At 45.8% G+C, this 25,165-nt stretch overlaps 1 protein-coding gene across 1 annotated transcript in view; it reads left to right on the forward strand.

Moving 5' to 3' along the window:
• The window catches only part of stab1 (stabilin 1), a 259,880-nt gene that overhangs the window by 215,036 nt on the left and 19,679 nt on the right, over positions 1–25,165 (forward strand). Inside the window, exons 53-59 of the mRNA XM_055647479.1 lie at positions 637–783; positions 4,963–5,019; positions 6,551–6,785; positions 11,718–11,867; positions 15,690–15,794; positions 20,318–20,425; positions 22,958–23,151. Of these exons, the coding sequence (XP_055503454.1) occupies positions 637–783; positions 4,963–5,019; positions 6,551–6,785; positions 11,718–11,867; positions 15,690–15,794; positions 20,318–20,425; positions 22,958–23,151 (996 nt within the window). The remainder of the gene's footprint in view (positions 1–636; positions 784–4,962; positions 5,020–6,550; positions 6,786–11,717; positions 11,868–15,689; positions 15,795–20,317; positions 20,426–22,957; positions 23,152–25,165) is intronic.

The following is a 25,165-nucleotide window of genomic DNA, read 5'->3' on the forward strand; positions in this document are numbered from 1 at the left end:
AGGAAGGAGCAGCTGTCAACGAATCAAAAGGCAGAAAGGCAGCGGACGGCAGCCGGTCGGATGGCACGAGAGTTTTATATATTAATAGAATAGATAGATATTGACTTGAAATGTTTACTTTGTTTTTTAAGCTGGTACTTATTTATTTTAGATGCTGAGATAATAATAAAAGAACTGAAAATTTAGTTTAGTTTACAGATACAGTGCGGAAACGGGCCCTTCGGCCCACCGAGTCTGTGCCGACCACCCATCCCCTGGACATTAACACTATCCTACTCACTCTAGGGACAATTTACATTTTATACCAGTCCAAACCTGTACGTCTTAGGAGTGTGGGAGGAAACCAAAGATCTCGGAGAAAACCTATGAGGTCACGGGGAGATCGTACAAACCCGGTACAGACAGCACCCGTAGTCGGGATCGAACCGGCACTGAAAGGCAGTAATTCTACTGCTGCCGTCAATTCTGGAAAGGGTTTGAGAAAGTATGGAGCAAGGGAAGGGTTGGTGACGGAGAGATATTGAGAGATAGTTCAATATAAGTTGGAAAGCAGGAGCACTGGCTCATGAACGCTCTGAATGATGGCGTTATTGTCCACTGCACAAGGTGTGGTTCTTACTGTACTATCTTTGACAGGGGGATTTGATTGTGAATGATGGAAGCGCGCAGATTGTTCAACGGCATCTGGAATTTGATGGGGGAATTGCGTATGGCATCAACAGCCTCTTGGAGCCTCCACGTGTAGGATCTCAGTGCGACGCACTTACAATGGATCCTGCCATCGTACGTACAGTAACATTTTACCTCCTGTGCTTCACGGGTGATGGGTAACTGGGTTTGTGACTCAAGGATGTAATGGTATTTTAATATCATTTAAATTTTCCTAGAGGTATTGGATTGGATTCATAGCTCATTCTTCATAGCTATAAAATGTTTTTCGTATTCAACTAAACTCTGGGAAATGATCATGGGCTATTGTTTTTAACATTGATTCCTGAGTCATACTTGTTCGACATGAATTATTTGTCGATGGCATGAAACTAACAAATTTACACTGTGAACATCGCTGTTCGATGTTTAAAGGTTTTCTCTATTTCCTGGTACTGATTATAGACCAATCGAGTGGGCGAGTTTGGGTTGAATGTTAATTAATTGCTCTTTTTTCAGTGTGATAAAACATAGAAACATAGACTACAGGTGCAGGAGTAGGCCATTCGGCCCTTCTAGCCTGCACCGCCATTCAATATGATCATGGCTGATCATCCAATTCAGTATCCTGTATCTGCCTTCTCTCCATACCCCCTGATCCCTTTAGCCACAAGGGCCACATCTAACTTCCTCTTAAATATAACCAATGAACTGGCCTCAACTACCTTCTGCGGTAGAGAATTCCACACATTCACCACTCTCTGTGTGAAAAATGTTTTTCTCATCTTGGTCCTAAAAGATTTCCCCCTTATCCTTAAACTGTGACCCCTTCTTCTGGACTTCCCCAACATCGGGAACAATCTTCCTGCATCTAGCCTGTCCAACCCCTTAAGAATTTTGTAAGTTTCTATAAGATCCCCCCTCAATCTTTTAAATTCTAGCGAGATGTTTAATTTAATTGCTTTCATGACACATTTAACTTTTTTCTTTTGATTCTACGTCAACCTTTGCAGAATGATGACTAGTTTGGATGTCAGGGGTTATGGGGAGAAGGCAGGAGAAAGGGGTTGAGAGGGACAGACAGATCAGCCATGATTGAATGGTAGAAGAAACTTGAGGGGCCGAATAGCCAAATTCTGCTCCTAACTTAACTTAAGGCTATGAACTGGATGAGGGAATTGAAGGCAATATCTCCAAGTTTGCGGATGACACTAAGCTGGGGGGCAGTGTTAGCTGTGAGGAGGATGCTAGGAGGCTGCAAGGTCACTTGGATAGGCTGGGTAAGTGGGCAAATGTTTGGCAGATGCAATATAATGTGGATAAATGTGAGGTTATCCATTTTGGTGGCAAAAACAGGAAAGCAGACTATTATCTAAATGGTGGCCGATTAGGAAAAGGGGAGATGCAGCGAGACCTGGGTGTCATAGTACACCAGTCATTGAAAGTAGGCATGCAGGTGCAGCAGGCAGTGAAGAAAGCGAATGGTATGTTAGCTTTCATAGCAAAAGGATTTGAGTATAGGAGCAGGGACGTTCTACTGCAGTTGTACAGGGTCTTGGTGAGACCACACCTGGAGTATTGCGTACAGTTTTGGTCTCCAAATCTGAGGAAGGACATTATTGCCATAGCGGCAGTGCAGAGAAGGTTCACCAGACTGATTCCTGGGATGTCAGGACTGTCTTATGAAGAAAGACTAGATAGACTTGGTTTATACTCTCTAGAATTTAGGAGATTGAGAGGGGATCTTATAGAAACTTACAAAATTCTTAAGGGGTTGGACAGGCTAGATGCAGGAAGATTGTTCCCGATGTTGGGGAAGTCCAGGACAAGGGGTCACAACTTAAGGATAAGGGGGAAATCCTTTAAAACCGAGATGAGAAAAACGTTTTTCACACAGAGAGTGGTGAATCTCTGGAACTCTCTGCCACAGAGGGTAGTTGAGGCCAGTTCATTGGCTATATTTAAGAGGGAGTTAGATGTGGCCCTTGTGGCTAAAGAGATCAGTGGGTATGGAGAGAAGGCAGGTACAGGATACTGAGTTGGATGATCAGCCATGATCATATTGAATGGCGGTGCAGGCTCGAAGGGCCGAATGGCCTACTCCTGCACCTAATTTCTATGTTTCTATGTTTCTATGTTATCATTCATAACTTATGAATGATAAATCACAATATTATTTGTATTTGAGTTCTTAAACCATATAACAATTTTGAGAAATATAAAAGTGGATAAGTCTCCAGCTCCGGACAGGATATTCCCTAGGACATTGAGGGAAGTTAGTGTAGGGCTATGACAGAAATATTTCAAATGTCATTAGAAACAGGAATAGTGCCGGAGGATTGGTGTACTGCGCATGTTGTTCCATTGTTTAAAAAGGGGTCCAAGAGTAAACCTAGCAATTATAGACCTGTTAGTGTGACGTCAGTGGTGGGCAAATTAATTGAAAGGATACTTAGAGATAATATATATAAGCATCTGGATAAACAGGGTCTGATTAGGAACAGTCAACATGGATTTATGCCTGGAAGGTCATGTTTGACTAATCTTCTTGAATTTTTTGAAGAGGTTACTCGGGAAATTGATGAGGGTAAAGCAGTGGATGTTGTCTATATGGACTTCAGTAAGGCCTTTGACATGGTTCCTCATGGAAGGTTGGTTAAGAAGGTTCAATGGTTGGGTATTAATGGTGGAGTAGCAAGATGGATTCAACAGTGGCTGAATGGGAGATGCCAGAGAGTAATGGTGGATGGTTGTTTGTCAGGTTGGAGGCCAGTGACTGGTGGGGTGCCACAGGGATCTGTGTTGGGTCCACTGTTGTTTGTCATGTACATCAATGATCTGGATGATGGTGTGGTAAATTGGATTAGTAAGTATGCAGATGATACTAAGATAGGAGGGGTTGTGGATAATGAAGTAGATTTTCAAAGTCTACAGAGAGATTTATGCCAGTTGGAAGAGTGGACTGAAAGATGGCAGATGGAGTTTAATGCTGATAAGTGTGAGGTGCTACATCTTGGCAAGACAAATCAAAATAGGACGTACATGGTAAATGGTAGGGAATTGAAGAATGCAGGTGAACAGAGGGATCTGGGAATAACTGTGCACAGTTCCCTGAAAGTGGAATCTCATGTAGATAGGGTGGTAAAGAAAGCTTTTGGTGTGCTGGCCTTTATAAATCAGAGCATTGAGTATAGAAGTTGGGATGTAATGTTAAAATTGTACAAGGCATTGGTGAGGCCAATTCTGGAGTATGGTGTACAATTTTGGTCGCCTAATTATAGGAAGGATGTCAACAAAATAGAGAGAATACAGAGGAGATTTACTAGAATGTTGCCTGGGTTTCAGCAACTAAGTTACAGAGAAAGGTTGAACAAGTTAGGGCTTTATTCTTTGGAGCGCAGAAGGTTAAGGGGGGACTTGATAGAGGTCTTTAAAATGATGAGAGGGATAAACAGAGTTGACGTGGAAAAGCTTTTCCCACTGAGAGGAGGGAAGATGCAAACAAGGGGACATGACTTGAGAATTAAGGGGCAGAAGTTTAGGGGTAACATGAGGGGGAACTTCTTTACTCAGAGAGTGGTGGCTGTGTGGAATGAGCTTCCAGTGAAAGTGGTGGAGGCAGGTTCGTTTTTATCATTTAAAAATAAATTGGATAGGTATATGGACGAGAAGGGAATGGAGGGTTATGGTTTGAGTGCAGGTTCAATCTTCTTCTTTGTAAAGTAGATCTAAGAATGACTGTGGTATTCTTGGTTTGACGTTGGATTAATGAAGCATTTGCTTCCTTGTGTTCTGTGATTATAATGAGGTAGGTAGATGTGATGATGTAGAGGAGCTCACCACGTTTCCCGTTTGTTACTTTAAATGAACAGAACATCAAGCAGCTAACATGCAGTCATGGAGTCTTTCCTCCCCAATAAGTCATCCAATTGACTCAAACACAGGGTGGCACAGTGGTACAGCTCGTAGAGCTGCTGCCTCACAGCGCCAGGGTCCCGGGTTCTCTCCAGACCTTGGGTGCTACCTGTGTGGAGTTTGCATGATTGGTTTCCCTCCCACATCCCAAAGACATTTGGGTTTTGTAGGTTAATTGGCCGCTGTAAATTGCCCCTGGTGTGTATGGAGTGGATGAGAAAGCGAGATAACCTAAAACCAGTGAGAATGGGTGATCGATGGCCGGCGTGGATCCGGTGGGCTGAAGATCCTGTTTCCATTCTGTATCTCTAAACTGAACAGAAAAAAAAAATCTGCTTTCAATTATTTTTCTATGAAACAGAATATGCTTGTGACTGACTGTGGACTGTTCATGCTTAGGGTAAATGTGGTAGCTGTTTGAAGCCTCCTTTCTGTCCGCCTGGATCAAAACCTCAGGTAAGGCTTGCTTTATGGGAAACATTTCCATTAAACTTCTGAACCAATGCAATTTTATAAAATGTTGCTTGTCATTGAAAGGAATCCAGTGCAGTAACTACAGGAGATATTTTTCAATATAATATATACTAGACTAGTGGGACCCGTTGGGTCCCATGTTCCCTCGGGAGGGCTGGTCCCCCGACGCAATATTCCACCTCTCCACCAATTCCAGTATTGGTGGCCAGTGTGGGGGGGGAGGGGAGGTTTCTGGAGCGCTAGTATGGGTGTTGTTGGCTGCAGGGACTACTGGTCTCCAGAGGGCTAGTATGGACATTGTGGGCCAAATGGATTCTTGGGGTGGCTGCTCAGTCCCTCAAGCCTGATGCGCTGGCAACTCACTCACGGCTGGTGGGCTGGCAGTTGACTCACGGCTATTCCTTGAAATTCTATTTCAAGCAGGGTGCAAGGCCACCAAATTCAAATCCATTTTCCTACCATTTCAAGCAGGGTGCAAGGCCACCAAATTCGAGTGCAGTTTAATTCAAGTGCAGTTAGAGCCACTAACTCACAGAGACCCAGGTTCAATCCTGACCTTGGGTGCTGCTCTGTATAGCGTTTGCTCCTTCTCCCTGTGACAGTGTGGATTTCCCCTGGGTATTCCAACATCCCAAAGGTAGATGTATCGTTCATTGGCCTCTGTAAATTGCACCTAATATGTAGAACCTGGGAAGAGTTATTGGGAATGTGGGGGGAATAAAAGGTAATGTAAATGGGTAGATCGGCATGGACTTGGTGAGCTGAAGAACCTGTTTCCATGCTATGATCTACTTTGAAAGGTAGAACATTCTTGCAGGCTCATTGGGATAAATAAGGGGAAGTGTTTTCCCAGGCTGATGAGTTCAGAAATGGTGATAATAGTCTCAAAATAAATGGTCGGCAATGTGGACTGAAATGAAGAGAAATGCCTTTAGCCCGAGGGTGATGAATGTTTGGAATTCTCTACCTCGGCAGTCTGTGAGAGCTCAGACATTTATTGCATTAAAAACAAAAAATGATATATTTGTGAATATTAAATTAGTCATGGGATAAGGGACTAGGTAATGGAAATGAAACAGAAGGTAAACCCTGATCTTGATATATGACAGTTGAAGAGGCTAAAATGGCACAAGGTGCTGGAGAACATAGAGTGCTGGGCATACCAGAGATGAAGGGTCCAGGCCCAAAACATCACTTACCCTTGTTCTCCAGGGATGCTGCCTGACTCGCTGAATTACTCCAGGAGTTTGTGTCTTGTTATTGTAAATCAGCATCTGCAGTTCCTTGATTGCACAGGCTAAACTTCTACACCTGTTGCTTTTCCTCGTGATCATATGTACTGAGAAATGCTTTGGTTCTGCATGATGGACCCTGGGTGGGTATAAATAATGTTCATAGATAACAATCATGGCTAATCTGCAATCACTGTGATGTATGGAATACAATATGCTAAGGGTCTATAAGATTGAGAAATTAAGTCTGTGACCCCTCGTTCTGTCTTTTGTTTTTGAAGGATGGTGCCGAATACCAACATTGCTTCTATGCTAAATTAACCATGGCTCAGATTGTGACTCATATTCTCAGCCTCCGCAAGAGGCAAGGAGTCCCACCACTTTCCTTTGGCTCCAGAGTAAATCCATGGCGCTCTCCCAGTCCTCATGTCCACGTGCATGGTTGTAGCAGGCAATGTGTTAATCCTGTATGGATTCCCCGATGTTGTAAGAATCATTACGGCCCTCAATGTCAAGGTAATCACAGAGATGGAATTCATTTTTACATAGGTTTTGCTTTTGTTGGGTGAGGGGGGGTGGGGGGGGGCAGTGGCGGGGTGGGGGGGGGGTGGGGGGTGGGGGGTCAGAATTAATTATGTTTCTCTGTAACTTTTAACGTTGTTGTCTCTGCCAGCAAAAGATCAAAGAAATGAGCTTCAAAATGAAATGCTGGACGTGTTTTCTCCTTTATGCTAAGACTCGAAAGGCTGGAATTGTTCCTTAGTCGTTGGGATGTGGGAGGAAACCAGGGCACCTGGTGGGATCCCATGCCGTCACAGGGAGAATGTGCAAACTCCACACAGGCAGCACCCGAGGTCTGGATCAAACCCGGGTCTCTGGCGCTGTGAGGTGGCAGCAAGGAAAGGGTCCAGAGTGGATTTACAAGGATTTTGCCGGGAATCGAGGGACTGAGTTATAGGGAGAGGTGGAGTAGGCTGAGACTATTCCTTGGAGCACAGCAGGCAGGATGAGGGGTGATTATAGAGATGTATAAAATCTTGCCCAGAGTAGGTGATTCAAGGACTAGAGGACATAGGTTTAAGGTGAAGGGGGAAAGATATAGGAATGTGAGGGGTAACGTTTTCACACAAAGGGTGGTGGATGTATGGAACAATCTGCTAGAGGAGGTAGTTGAGGCTGAGACTATCAAAACATTTAAGAAATAGTTAGACAGGTACATGGATAGGAGAGGTTTGGAAGGATATGGACCAAACGCAGGCATGTGGGACTTGTGTAGCTGGGTTCTAGATTTCACCGTCTCCATCACAGAAGACAGACTATCGACTAATGTCTATTACAAACCCACTGACTCCCATAGTTATCTAGGCTACACTTCTTCCCACACTGCTCCCTGTAAAGACTCCATGCCCTACTCCCACTTCTTCTGTCTACGCCACATCTGCGCCCAGGATGAGGTTTTCCATACCAGGTCATCGAAGATGTCCTCATTTTTTATGGAACGGGGGTTCCCTCTTCCATTATAGATGAGGCTTTCACTAGGATCTCCTCGAAATGCTGCTCTTGCTCCCCCTCCCCCCATTCGTAACAAGGCAGAGTCCCCCTTGTCCTCACCTTCCACCCCATCAGTCATTGCATACAGCCTATAATCCTCCAACATTTTTGCCACCTCCAACAGGATCCCACTACTGGCCACATCTTCCCATCTCCACCCCTTTCTGCTTTCCGCAGAGACCATTCCCTCTGCAACTCCCTGGTCAACTTCCCACCCAAACCACCAGCTCCCCAGATACTTTCCCCTGCAACCGCAGGAGATGCAACACCTGTACCTTTACCTCCCCCCTCGACTCCATCCAAGGACCCCAACAGTCTTTCCAGGTGAGGCACTTCCACCTCCTCCAACCTCATCCACTGTATCCGCTGTTCCAGGTGTCAACTCCTGTACATCTGCGAGACCAAGCGCAGGCTTGTTTTTCACTGAAAAACCTCCGCTCAGTCCACATAAACCTACCTGATCTCCCGGTTGCTCGGCACTTTAACTCCCCCTCCCATTCCCAATCTGACCTTTCTGTCCATTGTCAGAGTGAGGCCCAGCGTAAATTGGAGAAACAGCACCTAATATTTTGCTTGGGCAACTTAGCGGTATGAACATTGACTTCTCTAACTTCAAATAGAATGAGAAATAAAGCAGTCTACTGTGGATGTACAGATGGATTAAATAGAACAAATTATGGGAAATTAATTCATTTGGTCGGAAGAATAAAAAAGCAGAATATCACTGAAAATGGTATGTGGCTCGAATAAGAAGCCCAGAAAATGAATAAGTAATTAAGAAGCAAGTGGAATGGTGGTGGATGTTACACCTTCACCTTGTCACAGGGGAACATGGAGAACATGGAGAACATGGATAGGTGACATTTCGAGTCGGGACCCATCGTTGTGGGTGAGGAGGGGGAAAGCTAGAAGAAAGAAGAGGCAGGAATAAACCTGGCAAGTGATAGATAGGTGGATACAAGTGAGGAGGGGGTTTGATAGGCAGATAGTTGGACAAAGGAGAGAGATGCAGTTTGCAAACAAACCCATTGTAACGACCTTTTGTGCAGAATGTTCAATGTCAGGGGATAAGTGGAGGCAGATTCATCTGCAGGTACACAAAATTGCTGGAGAAACTCAGCGGGTGCAGCAGCATCTATGGAGCGAAGAAAATAGGCGACGTTTCGGGCCGAAACCCTTCTTCAGACTGATGGGGGGTGGGAGGGGAGAAGGAAGGAAAAAGGGGAGGAAGAGGAGCCCGAGGGCAGGGGGATGGGAGGAGACAGCTCGAGGGTTAAGGAAGGGGAGGAGACAGCAAGGGCCTTCACCTCCCCCCTCGACTCCATTCAAGCAGTCGTTCCAGGTGCGACAAAGGTTCACCTGTATCTCCTCCAACCTCATCTACTGCATCCGCTGCTCTAGATGTCAGCTGATTTGCATCGGGGAGACTAAGCGGCGGTTGGGCGATCGTTTCGCCGAAAACCTCCGCTCAGTCCGCAATAACCTACCTGAACTCCCGGTGGCTCAGCACTTCAACTCCCCCTCCCATTCCCAATCCGACCTCTCTGTCCTGGGTCTCCTCCATTGCCAGAGTGAGCAACACCGGAAATTGGAGGAACAGCATCTCATATTCCGCCTGGGCAGCTTGCATCGTGATGGCATGAATGTTGAATTCTCCCAATTTTGCTAACCCTTGCTGTCCCCTCTCCTTCCTTAACCCTCAAGCTGTCTCCTCCCATCCCCCCGCCCTCGGGCTCCTCCTCCTCCCCTTTTTCCTTCCTTCTCCCCTCCCACCCCCATCAGTCTGAAGAAGGGTTTCGGCCCGAAACGTCGCCTATTTTCTTCGCTCCATAGATGCTGCTGCACCCGCTGAGTTTCTCCCAGCATTTTTGTGTACCTTCGATCTTCCAGCATCTGCAGTTCCTTCTTGAACAGATTCATCTGCAGTGTTTGAAGGGGAATTAGATAGGTAGTTGTAAGCCATGAACTTGCAGGACTGCAGGAGTGGAACTAGCCAGATCCACTCCTCCAACCGGGGAGTTGTGAATCTGTGGAATTCTCTGCCACACAAGGCAGTGGAGGCCAGTTCACTGGATGTTTTCAAGAGAGAGTTAGATTTAGGTCTTGGGGCTAACGGAATCAAGGGATATGGGGAGAAAGAAGGAACATGGGTACTGATTTTGGAAGATCAGCCATGATCATATTGAATGGCAGTACTGGCTCGAAGGGCCGAATGGCCTACACCTGCACCTATTTTTAATGTTTCAGTGTTCTTATATTGAGCTGGAACAGAAATGCAGTGACCATTTTCTGATTCTGTAATGAAAACCTGGCTACTGAATAATAGCTTACTTTCTGCTACCCATGAAAACTAAATTCCATCGGTTTAAGTGTATTTTTTACCGATCCAATATCATGCACATATTTCTAATTGATTTTGCCTTTATTGCTATTGCTAGTAACTGCTGTTGTGCTAGATGATGGTTTGCTGTCCATGTCTACAGTGAACCTCCCCATATGTGAGGTTACACAGAAAAGCTGGAGAAACTCAGCGGGTGCAGCAGCATCTATGGAGCGAAGGAAATAGGCAACGTTTCGGGCCGAAACCCTTCTTCAGACTGATCGGGGGTGTGGGTAGGTGGGGACAAGAAAGGGAAAAGGAGGAGTAGCCAGAAGGCTGGAGGGTGGGAGGAGACAGCAGGGGAGCTGAGGAAGGGGAGGAGACAGCAAGGACTAACAAAATTGGGAGAATTCGATGTTCATGCCCCGGGGGTGCAAACTCCCCAAACGGAATATGAGGTGCTGTTCCTCCAATTTCCGGTGCTGCTCGCTGTGGCCATGGAGGAGACCCAGGACAGAGAGGTCGGAGGCGGAGTGGGAGGGGGAGTTGAAGTGCTGAGCCACCGGGAGGTCAGCTTGGTTATTGCGGACCGAGCGGAGGTGTTCGGCGAAACGATCGCCCAACCTCCGCTTGGTCTCACCGATATAGATCTGCTGACATCTAGAGCAGCGGACGCAATAGATGAGGTTGGAAGAGATGCAGGTAAACCTCTGTCGCACCTGGAACGACTGCTTGGGTCCTTGAACGGAGTTGAGGGGGGAGGTAAAGGGACAAGTGTTGCATCTACTGCACTTGTCCCTTTACCTCCCCCCTCGACTCCTTTCAAGGACCCAAGCAATCGTTCCAGGTGCGACAGAGGTTTACCTGCATCTCTTCCAACCTCATCTATTGCGTCCGCTGCTCTAGATGTCAGCAGATCTATATCGGTGAGACCAAGCAGAGGTTGGGCGATCGTTTCGCCGAACACCTCCGCTCGGTCCGCAATAACCAAGCTGACCTCCCGGTGGCTCAGCACTTCAACTCCCCCTCCCACTCCGCCTCCGACCTCTCTGTCCTGGGTCTCCTCCATGGCCACAGCGAGCAGCACCGGAAATTGGAGGAACAGCACCTCATATTCCGTTTGGGGAGTTTGCACCCCCGGGGCATGAACATCGAATTCTCCCAATTTTGTTAGTCCTTGCTGTCTCCTCCCCTTCCTCAGCTCCCCTGCTGTCTCCTCCCACCCTCCAGCCTTCTGGCTACTCCTCCTTTTCCCTTTCTTGTCCCCACCTATCCCCACCCCCGATCAGTCTGAAGAAGGGTTTCGGCCCGAAACGTTGCCTATTTCCTTCGCTCCATAGATGCTGCTGCACCTGCTGAGTTTCTCCAGCTTTTCTGTGTAACCTTCGATTCTCCAGCATCTGCAGTTCCCTCTTAAACTCCCCATATGTGATGCGGTTTGCCCTGTCATCCAATGATTACAGGGAGTTTATAATTAATTGAAGCATAGTTTTTCCTGAAAGGGACCTCTCCCAGTTATGAATCCATAAATGCTTCTTCAATACAGAAGAATAACCTGTGTAACTTTATCATTTTAGAATGTCCTGGGGGCATAGAGAACCCTTGTAGCTTCCATGGAAAGTGCAATGAAGGAAAGCATGGAAATGGAACATGCGATTGCTCACTAGGGTTCAGGGGAACAGCCTGCGAACTGTGTGGAGAAGGAAGATATGGATCAGACTGCAAAAGTACGTTTTACAAACCAGTTCAGTGTCCTCTAAGATATTGATAGCTTTTGTTATGCATCTCACAACTGTTCCAAGTTGCGGTTGGAGTTCCAACAAATACTTATAACCATATAACCATATAACAATTACAGCACGGAAACAGGTCATCTCGGCCCTACAAGTCCGTGCCGAACAACTTTTTTCCCTTAGTCCCACCTGCCTGCACTCACACCATAACCCTCCATTCCCTTCTCATCCATATGCCTGTCCAATTTATTTTTAAATGATACCAATGAACCTGCCTCCACCACTTCCACTGGAAGCTCATTCCACACCGCTACCACTCTCTGAATAAAGAAGTTCCCCCTCATATTACCCCTAAACTTCTGTCCCTTAATTCTGAAGTCATGTCCTCTTGTTTGAATCTTCCCTATTCTCAAAGGGAAAAGCTTGTCCACATCAACTCTGTCTATCCCTCTCATCATTTTAAAGACCTCTATCAAGTCCCCCCTTAACCTTCTGCGCTCCAGAGAATAAAGACCTAACTTATTCAACCTATCTCTGTAACTTAGTTGTTGAAACCCAGGCAACATTCTAGTAAATCTCCTCTGTACTCTCTCTATTTTGTTGACATCCTTCCTATAATTGGGCGACCAAAATTGTACACCATACTCCAGATTTGGTCTCACCAATGCCTTGTACAATTTTAACATTACATCCCAGCTTCTATACTCAATGCTCTGATTTATAAAGGCTAGCATACCAAAAGCTTTCTTTACCACCCTATCTATATGAGATTCCACCTTCAAGGAACTATGCACGGTTATACCCAGATCCCTCTGTTCAACTGTATTCTTCAATTCTCTACCATTTACCATGTACGTCCTATTTTGATTTGTCCTGCCAAGGTGTAGCACCTCACATTTATCAGCATTAAACTCCATCTGCCATCTTTCAGCCCATTTTTCTAAATGGCCTAAATCACTCTGTAGACTTTGGAAATCCTCTTCATTATCCACAACACCCCCTATCTTGGTATCATCTGCATACTTACTAATCCAATTTACCACAACTTCATCCAGATCATTGATGTACATGACAAACAACAAAGGACCCAACACAGATCCCTGAGGCACCCCACTAGTCACCTGCCTCCAACCCGATAAACAGCCATCCACCATTACCCTCTGGCTTCTCCCATTACCCACTGTTGAATCCATCTTGCTATTCCTGCATTTATACCCAACAGTTGAACCTTCTTAACCAACCTTCCATGAGGAACCTTGTCAAAGGCCTTACTAAAGTCCATATAGACAACATCCACTGCTTTACCCTCGTCAATTTCCCTAGTAATCTCTTCAAAAAATTCAAGAAGATTAGTCAAACATGACCTTCCAGGCACAAATCCATGTTGACTGTCCCTAATCAAACCCTGTTTATCTAGATGCTTATATATATTATCTCTAAGTATCTTTTCCATTAATTTGCCCACCACTGAAGTCAAACTAACAGGTCTATAATTGCTAGGTTTACTCTTAGAACCCTTTTTAAACAATGGAACAACATGCGCAGTACGCCAATCCTCGGGGACTATTCCCGTTTCTAATGACATCTGAAATATTTCTGTCATAGCCCCGGCTATTTCTACACTAACTTCCCTCAATGTCCTAGGGAATATCCTGTCAGGACCTGTCAGGACTTATCCACTTTTATATTTTTCAAAAGTGTCAGTACTTCATTTACTTTGATCCTCATAGTATCCATAGCTACTCTACTAGTTTCCCTTACCTCACATAATTCAATATCCTTCTCCTTGGTGAATACCGAAGAAAAAAAATTGTTCAATATCTCCCCCATCTCTTTTGGCTCTGCAGATAACTGTCCACTCTGTCTCTCCAATGGACCAATTTTATCCCTCGTTATCCTTTTGCTATTAATATAGCTGTAGAAACCCTTTGGATTTACTTTCACCTTACTTGCCAAAGCAACCTCATATCTTCTTTTAGCTTTTCTAATTTATTTCTTAAGATTCTTTTTACATTCCTTATACTCCTCAAGCACCTCATTTACTTCATGCTGCCTATAATTATTGTAGATCTCCCTCTTTTTCCGAACAAGATGTCCAATTTCCCTTGAAAACCAGGGCTCTTTCCAATTTTTACTGTTTCCTTTCAACCGAACAGGAACATAAAGATTCTGTACTTGTGATCACTGACCCCAAAGTGCTCCCCAACTATTACATTTCCCCTTTAAATGTCCTCCATTTCTCTTCTACATCTTTCCCATAAAACAAAATGTCCCAGTTCACTCCTTTTAAATCATCTCGCATCTCATCAAAGTTAGCCTTTCTCCAATCAAAAATCTCAACCCTAGGTCCAGTTCTGACCCTCTCCATAATTATATTGAAACTAATGGTATTGTGATCACTGGACCCGAAGTGCTCCCCAACGCATACCTCCGCCACCTGTCCCGTCTCTTTTCCTAACAGGAGGTCCAGCACTGCCCCTCCTCTAGTAGGTACCTCTATGTATTGCTGCAAAAAACTATCCTGCACACATTTTACAAACTCCAACCCATCCAGCCCATTTACAGAATGTGTTTCCCAGTCTATGTGTGGAAAGTTGAAATCTCCCACAATCACTACCTTGTGCTTACTACTAATATTCTTATTAGTAGTAAGCACTTATTAATAGTAAGCACTTAAAAACTTATTCGAGCTGGATGATTTTCTCTGCAACCTGCTATTTCAAATGTACAGAATTAAGAAACTTTGCTTCTACAGACACTCACCGACTTGTGTAGTGGGCGACTTACATAAACTCGCACTTACGTAAACAATTTTTAGCTCTCTGCAATTTACGAATTGTGTGTCTTAGTAGCAGTGCGCTGCTGTGTGTGTGTGTGGTGTTTCTGCAAGCCAGGCAGCTGTTCTTGTGGATGTTTCCCCATGGTCTCCATGTCGGAGCTCTCACACGGTCTCCACGTCGGAGCTCCTTCTTGGTCTCCACGTCGGAGCTCCATCTTGGTCTCCACGTCGGAGTTTCACCGAGGTCTCCACGTCGGAGCTCCCACCTAGTTTCGGCATTGGAACTCCCAAGTGGTGTCAGTGTCGAATAGTAAATTCACACGTGCTCAGCAACACCTCCATTTCCGACTTAAATTAACATCTGACTTACTCAATGGTCCGCGAGTCGTAACCTTTATCCATAGCAGAGAGTATCTGTACTGCTCAATGCACTGTGAATGCATTGATCTACGGAGCCCTTTCCCCTCCTGGTGGCAGCTTTGCTTCAGTGCAAGAGTTGCTGTCAACTCCTAGCAGAAATCATTTCCTAGCAGAAATATTTGCTTAATATCTTGAAGATGAATATGTCTGATCTATTCACGTTGTAATGCCCGGGTTTTGATTACTCTTCAATTTATCCTGAATCACCAGTTAAAATTCTTAAGGGATTGGACAAGCTAGATGCAGGAAATAAATTCCCGATGTTGGGGGGGGGGGGGGGTCCAGAACCAGGTGTCATAGTTTAAGAATAAGGGGTTGGCCATTTAGGACTGAGATGAGGAAAATCATTTTCACCCGGAGTTGTGAATCTGTGGAATTCTCTGCCACAGAATGCAGTGGAGGCCAATTCACTGAATGTATTCAAGGGAAATTAGGTATAGATCTTCGGGCTAACGGAATCAAGGGATATGGGGAGAAAGCAAGAATGGAGCACTGATTTTGGATGATCAGCCATGATCATATTGAATGTGCTCGAGGGGGCGAATGGCCAACTCCTGCACCTATTTTCTATGTTTCTATGTAATCACCATTTAAAATGTTCTTTTTGTAAAATGCAGAATGCAACTGCTCAGTAAATGGGATATGTGATGATGGAATTGCTGGTGAAGGAACCTGTTTCTGTAAAGGAGGCTGGACTGGAAAATACTGTGAATCACAATCTGGCAAGTATTTTACACAACTTGGTTTGCAGCAGATGGTCAGTTTGACCAGAATTTCAAGATGAGTGTAATACAACAGTACAATACAATGCAATACAATACAGTTTTATTCGTCACATTGCACACAAATGGTAAATGGTAAATGGTAGGGAATTGAAGAATACAGTTGAACAGAGGGATCTGGGAATAACCGTGCATAGTTCCTTGAAGGTGGAATCTCATATAGATAGGGTGGTAAAGAAAGCTTTTGGTGTGCTAGCCTTTATAAATCAGAGCATTGAGTATAGAAGCTGGGATGTAATGTTAAAATTGTACAAGGCATTGGTGAGACCAAATCTGGAGTATGGTGTACAATTTTGGTTGCCCAATTATAGGAAGGATGTCAACAAAATAGAGAGAGTACAGAGGAGATTTACTAGAATGTTGCCTGGGTTTCAACAACTAAGTTACAGAGAAAGGTTGAATAAGTTAGGTCTTTATTCTCTGGAGCGCAGAAGGTTAAGGGGGAACTTGATAGAGGTCTTTAAAATGATGAGAGGGATAGACAGAGTTGATGTGGACAAGCTTTTCCCACTGAGAGTAGGGAAGATTCAAACAAGAGGACATGACTTCAGAATTAAGGGACAGAAGTTTAGGGGTAATATGAGGGGGAACTTCTTTACTCAGAGAGTGGTAGCGGTGTGGAGTGAGCTTCCAGTGGAAGTGGTGGAGGCAGGTTCGTTGGTATCATTTAAAAATAAATTGGATAGGCATATGGATGAGAAGGGAATGGAGGGTTATGGTATGAGTGCAGGCAGGTGGGACTAAGGGAAAAAAAGTTGTTCGGCACGGACTTGTAGGGCCGAGATGGCCTGTTTCCGTGCTGTAATTGTTATATGGTGTTATCATTATATGGAAATGAATTTGCCATTTCACTGTAATTTCATGATTGTGATTGTAATTTCAAGATGATTGACATATCCATTTCTAATACAACTGATTTAATAACCAACCCACATGAAGGTGAAAATGTAATAATTAACTCCTCTCACGTTCTCCAAGATAAAGACGTAGTCATGGATACTCGCAGAGGCCCCAGCTATGCCTGGCTTTTTGTCGGTTGCATCAAACAGCCCTTGTTACACATTACACTGTCACCACCCCCATCTCTTTCTCTGCTACATCAATGTTAGAACTTTCATTAACATCATCACTAACTTCCACCCGGCCCATCAAATTCACTTGGACTATCTATGACACCTCTCCCCCCCTTTCCTGATCTTTCTGTCCTCATCACAGGGGCCTGAGGTATTATAAACTTACCGACTCCGACGGTTATCTGGACTATACTTCCTCCCACCCTGTCTCTTGCAAAAAATGCTACCACCCATGCTTAGTTCCTCCCTCTCTGTCACATCTGCTCCCAAGATGAAGCTTTCCATTCTAGGACATCCAAGATGTCCTCTTCCTTTACTAAACATGGCTTCCCACGTTCCCTCACCATGTCTCCTCTGTGTCCCAACGTTCTGCACTTGCTCCTCCTGCCTTCAGATGGAACAAGGATACAGTTCCCCTGGTCCTCACCTTTCACTCCACCAGCATCCCCATCCAAGACATCATCCTACTGCATTTCCATCACCTCCAACGTGATCCCACCACCAGTTACATCTCCCTATGTTCACCCCATTCCGCCTTCCACAGAGAATGCTCCATTCGCAACTCATCGCTTCACATCATCCCAGGTACTTTACCCTGCAACCACAGGAGATGTAACAACTGTCCCTACATCTCCTCCCTTGCCTCCATCCAGGGACCCCAGCTGTCCTCCCAGGTGAAGGAGGTTCATGTGCACATCCTCCAACCTCATCTACTGCATCTGGTGTTCCCAATATGGCTTCCTGTACATCGACAAGATTGTTTTCAGGACACTAGTGCTCGGGTCCACCAAGGCCTACTGGATCTCGTGGTTGCTAACCATTTAAACTTCCCTTCCCATTCCCACACTGACCTTTCTGTCCTGGGTCTCTTCCATTGCCAGTGTCAGACCACATGCAAAGTGGAGGAACAGCATTTTGTATTCTGCTGGCGTAGCTTAAACCCAATGGTATGAACATTGAATTCTACAATTTTAGGTAATGACTGACAACCTACCCTTCCACCCCCCTTACTCCACCACTACCCCCTTCTTCCCCCCCTTGTGCCCCACTTGGATTTTTACCTATTCTCCCCTTCCCCTACATCCTTTCCTCTGGGTTCACAATTCACAACTCTTTGATCCTTTTGTCTCACACCTTCTGTTTGATCATCCCTGGCTTTTGTCCACCCATCTCCCTATCTACCCCCCTCTCTTGCCTGTGTTCACATTATCTGTCATGCTTTGCACTGCCCCTCCTCTCTTCCAGCTTTCTTTCCAACCCCTATAATCAGTCTGACGAAGGGTCCCAACCTGAAACGTCACCAATCCATGTTCTCCAGGGTTGCTGCCTGACCCACTGAGTTACTCCAGCACTTTGTTCCACACTCCTTTCATCCCTTGTAGAAAGTGGAAGGGCTTAAAGAGTCACAAATTGAGAATACTCAATATCTCAACTTCCTCTTGCAGCTCCAGGTTTGATTTGGTTGGTCCAGTTAAGATTTGGTGTCTAGTTTAGTTTAGTTTAGAGATACAGCGCGGAAACAGGCCCTCCGGTCCACCGAGTCTGCACCGACCAGCGATCCCCTCACATTAACACTATCGTACACACACTAGGGACAATTTACACTTACACCAAACCAATTAACCTACATACCTGTACGTCTTTGGAGTATGGGAGGACACCGAAGATCTCAGAGACAACCCATGCAGGTCACGGGGAGAAGGTACAGAGAACGCCCATAGTCAGGATCGAACCCGGGACTCCGACACTGTAAGGCAGCAACTCTACCGCAGGGCCACCATGGCCACCCTAGTCAGTGGAGATACCCAATTATGGGTGATTCAACACCATTGAATCTTTTTAATGTTGGGGGTATAGTTAGACTTTATCTTGTTGGAAAGTGCCATTGCATTGCACTGCACTTATGTAATGTGTTATAAGCCGGTTCTTTGACCAGATTCTATTTTGTCTGGGTTTGTTGCAAGTTGAACTGGATTACTTTATTCATTAACATATGAATGGAATAAAACACTATATGCAGTGAACAACCGCAGCCCTTAAAAGGGGAGTAAAAGTTCATTCATGAAGTTGATGAAAATATGTCATTACCATGAGGACGTTTTCTAGCAATGGATTCACATCCACAATGCATCCACAACTATTTGTTTGAGCTGGGTAAGATTCCAGGCAATATAAAGTTTTTTTCCAATTCCACGATGTCCTAGATGATGATGTCAGACTTGATCAATGCTGCCTCAGTGCCATCTCATCTCTGGAATTTGGATATTTTGTCCATTTTTAGACCAAGGTGCACAAAATATATATTGACTTGACAAAATCAACATGTGATCCAATTTATTACAAGTGCCATTGATGTTGTTTTTGCATTGAATGCATCATCTTGGACAGAGGTTTATTCCACTGGGTGATTATAGAAACATAGAAAAAAGGTGTAAGAGTAGGCCATTCGGCCCTTCGAGCCTGCACCGCCATTCTATATGATCATGGCTGATCATCCAACTCAGTATCCCATCCCTGCCTTCTCTCCCTACCCCGATCCCTTTAGCCACAAGGGCCACATCTAACTCCCTCTTACATATAGCCAATGAACTGGCCTCAACTACCTTCTGTGGCAGAGAAGTCCACAGATTCACCACTCTCTGTGTCAATGGTGTCTATTGATGGACACACCACACACACACACACACACACACACACACACACACACACACACACACACACACACACACACACACACACACACACACACACACACACACACACACACACTCTTGCACACACACAACACACACACACATTACACACACTATTAATCAATTGCAAGTTGAAATGGATAAAAGTTTATTAAATTGACAATTACAGCACGAAAACAGGCCAATACAAAACGAACACTTTTTTATACCTAGTAAACAACCCCCATTCCCTCTCATCCAGTTGGGAGTGCCGACACCAAAAGCTCATTTAACTCTCTGAGTAAAGATGAAGTTGGTGAAAATAGGTCATCACCACAAGGAGGTTTTCTAGCGATGCATTCACATCCACAATATAGATCATTATGACCACAAATTTGACGTCTTGACCAGATTATTTTCAGTGGGTATGAAGCACCATGACAGCAAGTGGAGGCCAGACACACTCCCCAATCCAACGGACAGGGACAACCTCACCTGTGGAAGCTGTGAGAGAGTCAGTCTGTCAAGGATAGGCCTAGTCAGCCACAGCAAGAGATGCAACCACAGCTGAAACATTCCCCTCTCCAAGCAGGACGTCATCAAAACCGCACCCTCACCTCTCGCAGATGGATGGATGGATGCCACCAACACAAAATATATCATGATGACCCCAAAACTGAAGCACTGACCAAATATGTTTCTGCTTATTTAACAATAGATACAGTCCCTGTTTGTTACCCGAAGTGTGATAGCAATGCTGTTTGCCGAAGAGACAACAATTGTGAGTGTAAACTCTACTATGAAGGGGATGGACGACAATGCACAGGCAAGGACGAGTAGTTATTAAGCATGACATAATAATGGTAAAATTGACAGCTGCTGAGAATTTGTGCTCTATACTAAGTTGTGAATCCTGAGTACTAAATCAGTGAAAGCAGTGAATGATTGTAGAAACTATTGTATATTGTGACATTTTAAGGATACAAATATCTTGGTTAAAAGTGAGAGGAATTTGAGATGAAATTTGATTGTTCTAAATGTTTATGAAAATATGTTACAGAATGTCATTTTGGGGCTTTGTTCACAGAAAACCCTTGGAGTTTAACAACCTAGCAAGGCGCAGCACAGAAAACCATTGCTTAATATCATACATCGTTTCTGCTTTGAGTTTTTGCACAGGGAACGTGCTTCTCTGTGAAATATTTTCCCTGGGTTTGTCTTAGAACACAAGAAGATTATAAAATAGGAGCAAGAGGAGACTGCCTGGGTCCTTAAGCTTGCCCCGCCATTCAACATGACCATCCACGATCCTCTCCGTCAACTCCTGTGCCTCTTCCACATAGCCCTCAACTCCTCAGTCTTCCAATACTTTATCTGCCTCCTCTAAAACACTTCCAGCGATCTGGCATCCATAACTCTCTGGAATAAAGAGTTTTAGAGATTCACCACCCTCTGGTGACAATTTTAACTTGGAGAATGCTCTGGCTAATGCCGTTGACTGTCAATTAAAATACACAGTTGATAGCACAGCAGGAAGTCATTTTGCCTGCTCCGTTCATTGGACTAATTTAGAAGGCTCCGGGCCTGTACTCACTGGAGTTTAGAGGGATGATCTCATTGTAAATTACCGGATAATGGGAGGCCCAAAGAAGGGTCACGACTCGAAACGTCACCTATTCCTTCCCTCCAGAGATGCTGCCTGTCCCGCTGAGTTACTCCAGCTTTTTGTGTCTTTCCAAGTCATTTGGTATTTTTAAAGCATAGATTGATAGGTTCATCAAAGTCAAAGTATCCTTTATTGTCATTCAGACCTTTCAGTCTGAACAAAATTTTGTGCCTTGCAGTCATAACATAGAATAAAATAACAAAACACACAATGAACACAGATTTAACATCCACCACAGTGAGTCTACCAGGCACCTCCTCACTGCGATGGAAGGCAAAAGTCTTAAAGTCCTTGTCTCTTCCCTCCTTGTTCTCCCTCTGCGTTGCGGCGATCCAGGCTTCCGATGTTGTGACCCCGCCGGGTGATGGTAAGTCCAGCGGCCGCAACCGAGCTCCGCGAACGGGCTGGTTCAAACTCCGCGGCCTGGGGTGGTCGAAGCTGCCGCCCTCCAGTCCAGTGGATGAAGCTGTTGTTGCGGGTGCTCCGGAGAACCGGTCACCAACCTGGGACCTGCGAGCTCCTGATGTTGTCGTCCACTGAGCCCGCAGCCGAGACCACTGGGCCCGCGGCCGAGTCCACTGGGCCCACAGCCGAGACCACTGGGCCCGCGGCCGAGACCACTGGGCCCGCAGCCGAGTCCACTGGGCCCGCAGCGGAGACCACTGGGCCCACAGCCGAGTCCACTGGGCCCGCAGCCGAGACCACTGGGCCCGCAGCGGAGACCACTGGGCCCGCGGCCGAGACCACTGGGCCCACAGCCGAGACCACTGGGCCCGCGGCCGAGACCACTGGGCCCGCGGCCGAGACCACTGGGCCCGCGGCCGAGTCCACTGGGCCCACAGCCGAGACCACTGGGCCCACAGCCGAGACCACTGGGCCCGCGGCCGAGACCACTGGGCCCGCGGCCTAGTCCACTGGGCCCACAGCCGAGTCCACTGGGCCCGCTGCCGAGACCACTGGGCCCGCGGCCTAGTCCAGTCCACTGGGCCCGCGGCCGAGACCACTGGGCCCGCGGCCGAGTCCACTGGGCCCGCACCCCCCCGCGGCCGAGCCTCCGAGGTTCCGAAGTCGGGTCGCCGCCGACACAACCCCGAAGTTGGAAAGTCCTGGCTCTGCCTCTGGAGCCTCGAGGTCGGTCCCAGTTGGAGGCCGCCAGTTCTGCGATTAGGCCTCAGCGCAGTCGGAGACGGGGGATACGACAAGAAAAGGTCGCCTCCCCCCCCCGAATGAAGAGACTAAAAAAACAAGTTTCTCCCCCCCCCCCACACATACACAACTAAAATAAACGGAATAAACTAAAACAGGACAAAAGAAAACAAAAAAAAGACAAACGCAGGCGAGCCGCAGCCGTTGTGGTTCATTAATATTCATGATTATTAATGGGGTCATGGGTCACGTGGAGAGGGCAGGAGAATGGGGTTGAGAGGGAAAATGAGATCAGTTATGATTGAATGGCAGAGTGAAGGGTGACCTAATTCTGCTCCAATGCCTTATGGTTATAAGAGGTGGGCACATTATTCAAAATGTACAACCCTATTAGAGTCTCAGTATGAATGTTTAGAAGCTATTTTTTATTAGATTTATGGAAATCAGATGACATGCTGTAAAATGTATTTTAGTAATTAACATTATACTACTGTCAGTGAAACCTGGGCCTAGAGCTGATTGTCTGATGTTGTAACTTGTTTGTAGTGGCTAACCGCTGCGAGGACTCTAATGGAGGTTGCCATCGTCATGCCGAGTGCATTCAAGTAGGAGTTAAGGTCACCTGTACGTGTCACCCGGACTATGAAGGAGATGGCAACGTCTGCACGGCCAAGGACAAGTGTCTCGATGGCAGAAATGGCGGGTGCCATGAGCATGCAATATGTTTCTTCATTGGTCCGGTAGGTGCACGCAACAAAACAATAGCTTACCTCCTTAACCAGCAGGATGTGGGCCAAACGGACTGCTGGCAGCAGTGTAGGTGGGACGGGTACAGAGATTTACCAGGATGTTGCCAGGACTTGAGGGCCTGAGCTACAGGGAGAGGTTGAGCAGGTTAGGATTCTATTCCTTGGAGCTCAGGAGGATGAGGGGTGATCTTATTGAGGTGTATAAGTTCATGAGAGGAATAGATTGGTTAGATGCACAGAGTATCTTGCCTGGAGTAGAGGAATCTAGAAACAGAGGACATGGGTTTATGGTGATGGGAGAAGGGATTAATAGGAACCTGAGGCGCAACCTTTCCCCACAATGGGTGGTGGGTGAATGGAACAAGCTGCCAGAGGAGGTAGTTGAAACAGTTGCTATCGCAACATTTAAGAAACATACGTGACTAGGACAGGTTTAGAGGGGAACGAGCAGGAGATGGGATATGTTGGTCGGTGTGGGCAAGTTGGGCAGAACGACCTGTTTCCTTACAAGTAGAGAAGTGTCATTTGTTTTACTGATACCATCAAACTCTTGCATATGGCGTGCACAGCCTAAAGTTGCGGTCAACTTGTTCTATTTGATCTTGTTTAGGCATGTCGGGTTGATTGCTTTAGTCGAAACAGGGTGGACCACGTGAAGGTTGCAATCTCCCACCCCACCATCAAATTGTAATTTAATTTAATTTAATTCTTTATTTCGATTACATGTTTTAATTAACTTCAATCTGGTGCCTCAAGTCGGAATCAGAACTAATCAATAGTTAAAGATTCATCCAAATGACCAACAAGTCTAATTGGTAACAACTTAACGTTTAGCTGGATGGATGTCCAATTTCTCAAGTATAGTTTGAGACTGAACCAATGGTTTTACAAATCCAGCGTTGGAATCTCATCCAGCCAAACATAACAAGTGTTTTCAAACTTTGAGTTCAAACACCAATTTTATAATTGTTTAAATAACCTTGGAATATAATTTATCCCATTTTGCAATGTTTTACTGTTATTAATACAGTTAAACGACATTCTCCATTTTGCATAATGAACAGGCCACTCCTGCCATCATTGCATGGGTGCTTTGCATGATAACTCTACCCAATTTAGAGCCCGTCTTGAAATGACAATCCTTGCTCTAATTCCAGCCTTAGCTTGGAATGCTATTATTGTGTCTAAGCAGATGGCGAAGCTTTTATTATTTGTATGTTGCTCAAACAAGTGTAAATATTACCAACTTGTGAATGGTCCACTTACTCACGTTTCGGAGTGCCAGACCCACATTGTTGATTAGGACTGGTAGTGTGCGTGGAACCTGTGCCCAGCTGTTATGGTACCACCAGCTTCAGTGAACTGCCCACTGCCGATGAAGGCATAGGATGCGTTGTCGCCAAACTGATGAAGCTCTGTTCATCCGTGGCCCTGCTACAGATCGCCAGCTGCGCATCTGAGTTGCCGGCCGGCTTGTTGCTGGTCCAAACCCGGAATCTGCATCTCTTTTGTAGCGATACCTTTCCTCAGATTTGTCGACCTCCAGTGGCTTAACCTTCCTGCGTCTCGGACAGCAGCTTCATTTCCTGAGCACGCATGTCCATCTGACCCCATATCACCTGGTTTATTGCCAACACCTTAAGTAACTCGCAGTTCCCCGGGGTCTCGTGTTTCTTTGCGGTCTCAACCATCGTGAGCTCCTGTAGCTGATGGGAGACTAAGTAATTTATCGTGGAGGCCACCTCATCTCCCAGTGGCTCTCCTGACTCTGACGGGACAGTGAATCGTACTGCCAGGGATGGGACATCTGGCAGCTGCTGTTCTTCGCCTGGATTGAACTCACCGTCAGTGTTGGGGTCAGAACTCAGCTGACCCATGGCACGTGCCTCATCAATGAGGGTCCTACCGAGCAGCCTGCTGGCGTGGCCTCTTCTCCAGCCTACCGCCGACACCACTCCCGCTCCTGGAGTGTGCCCTGGGGAAACAACCTCTGCAAGAGGTGCTC

The sequence above is a fragment of the Leucoraja erinacea genome, chromosome 16 (assembly GCF_028641065.1).
Source record: "Leucoraja erinacea ecotype New England chromosome 16, Leri_hhj_1, whole genome shotgun sequence".
In the NCBI taxonomy this organism is placed as follows: Eukaryota; Metazoa; Chordata; class Chondrichthyes; order Rajiformes; family Rajidae; genus Leucoraja; species Leucoraja erinaceus.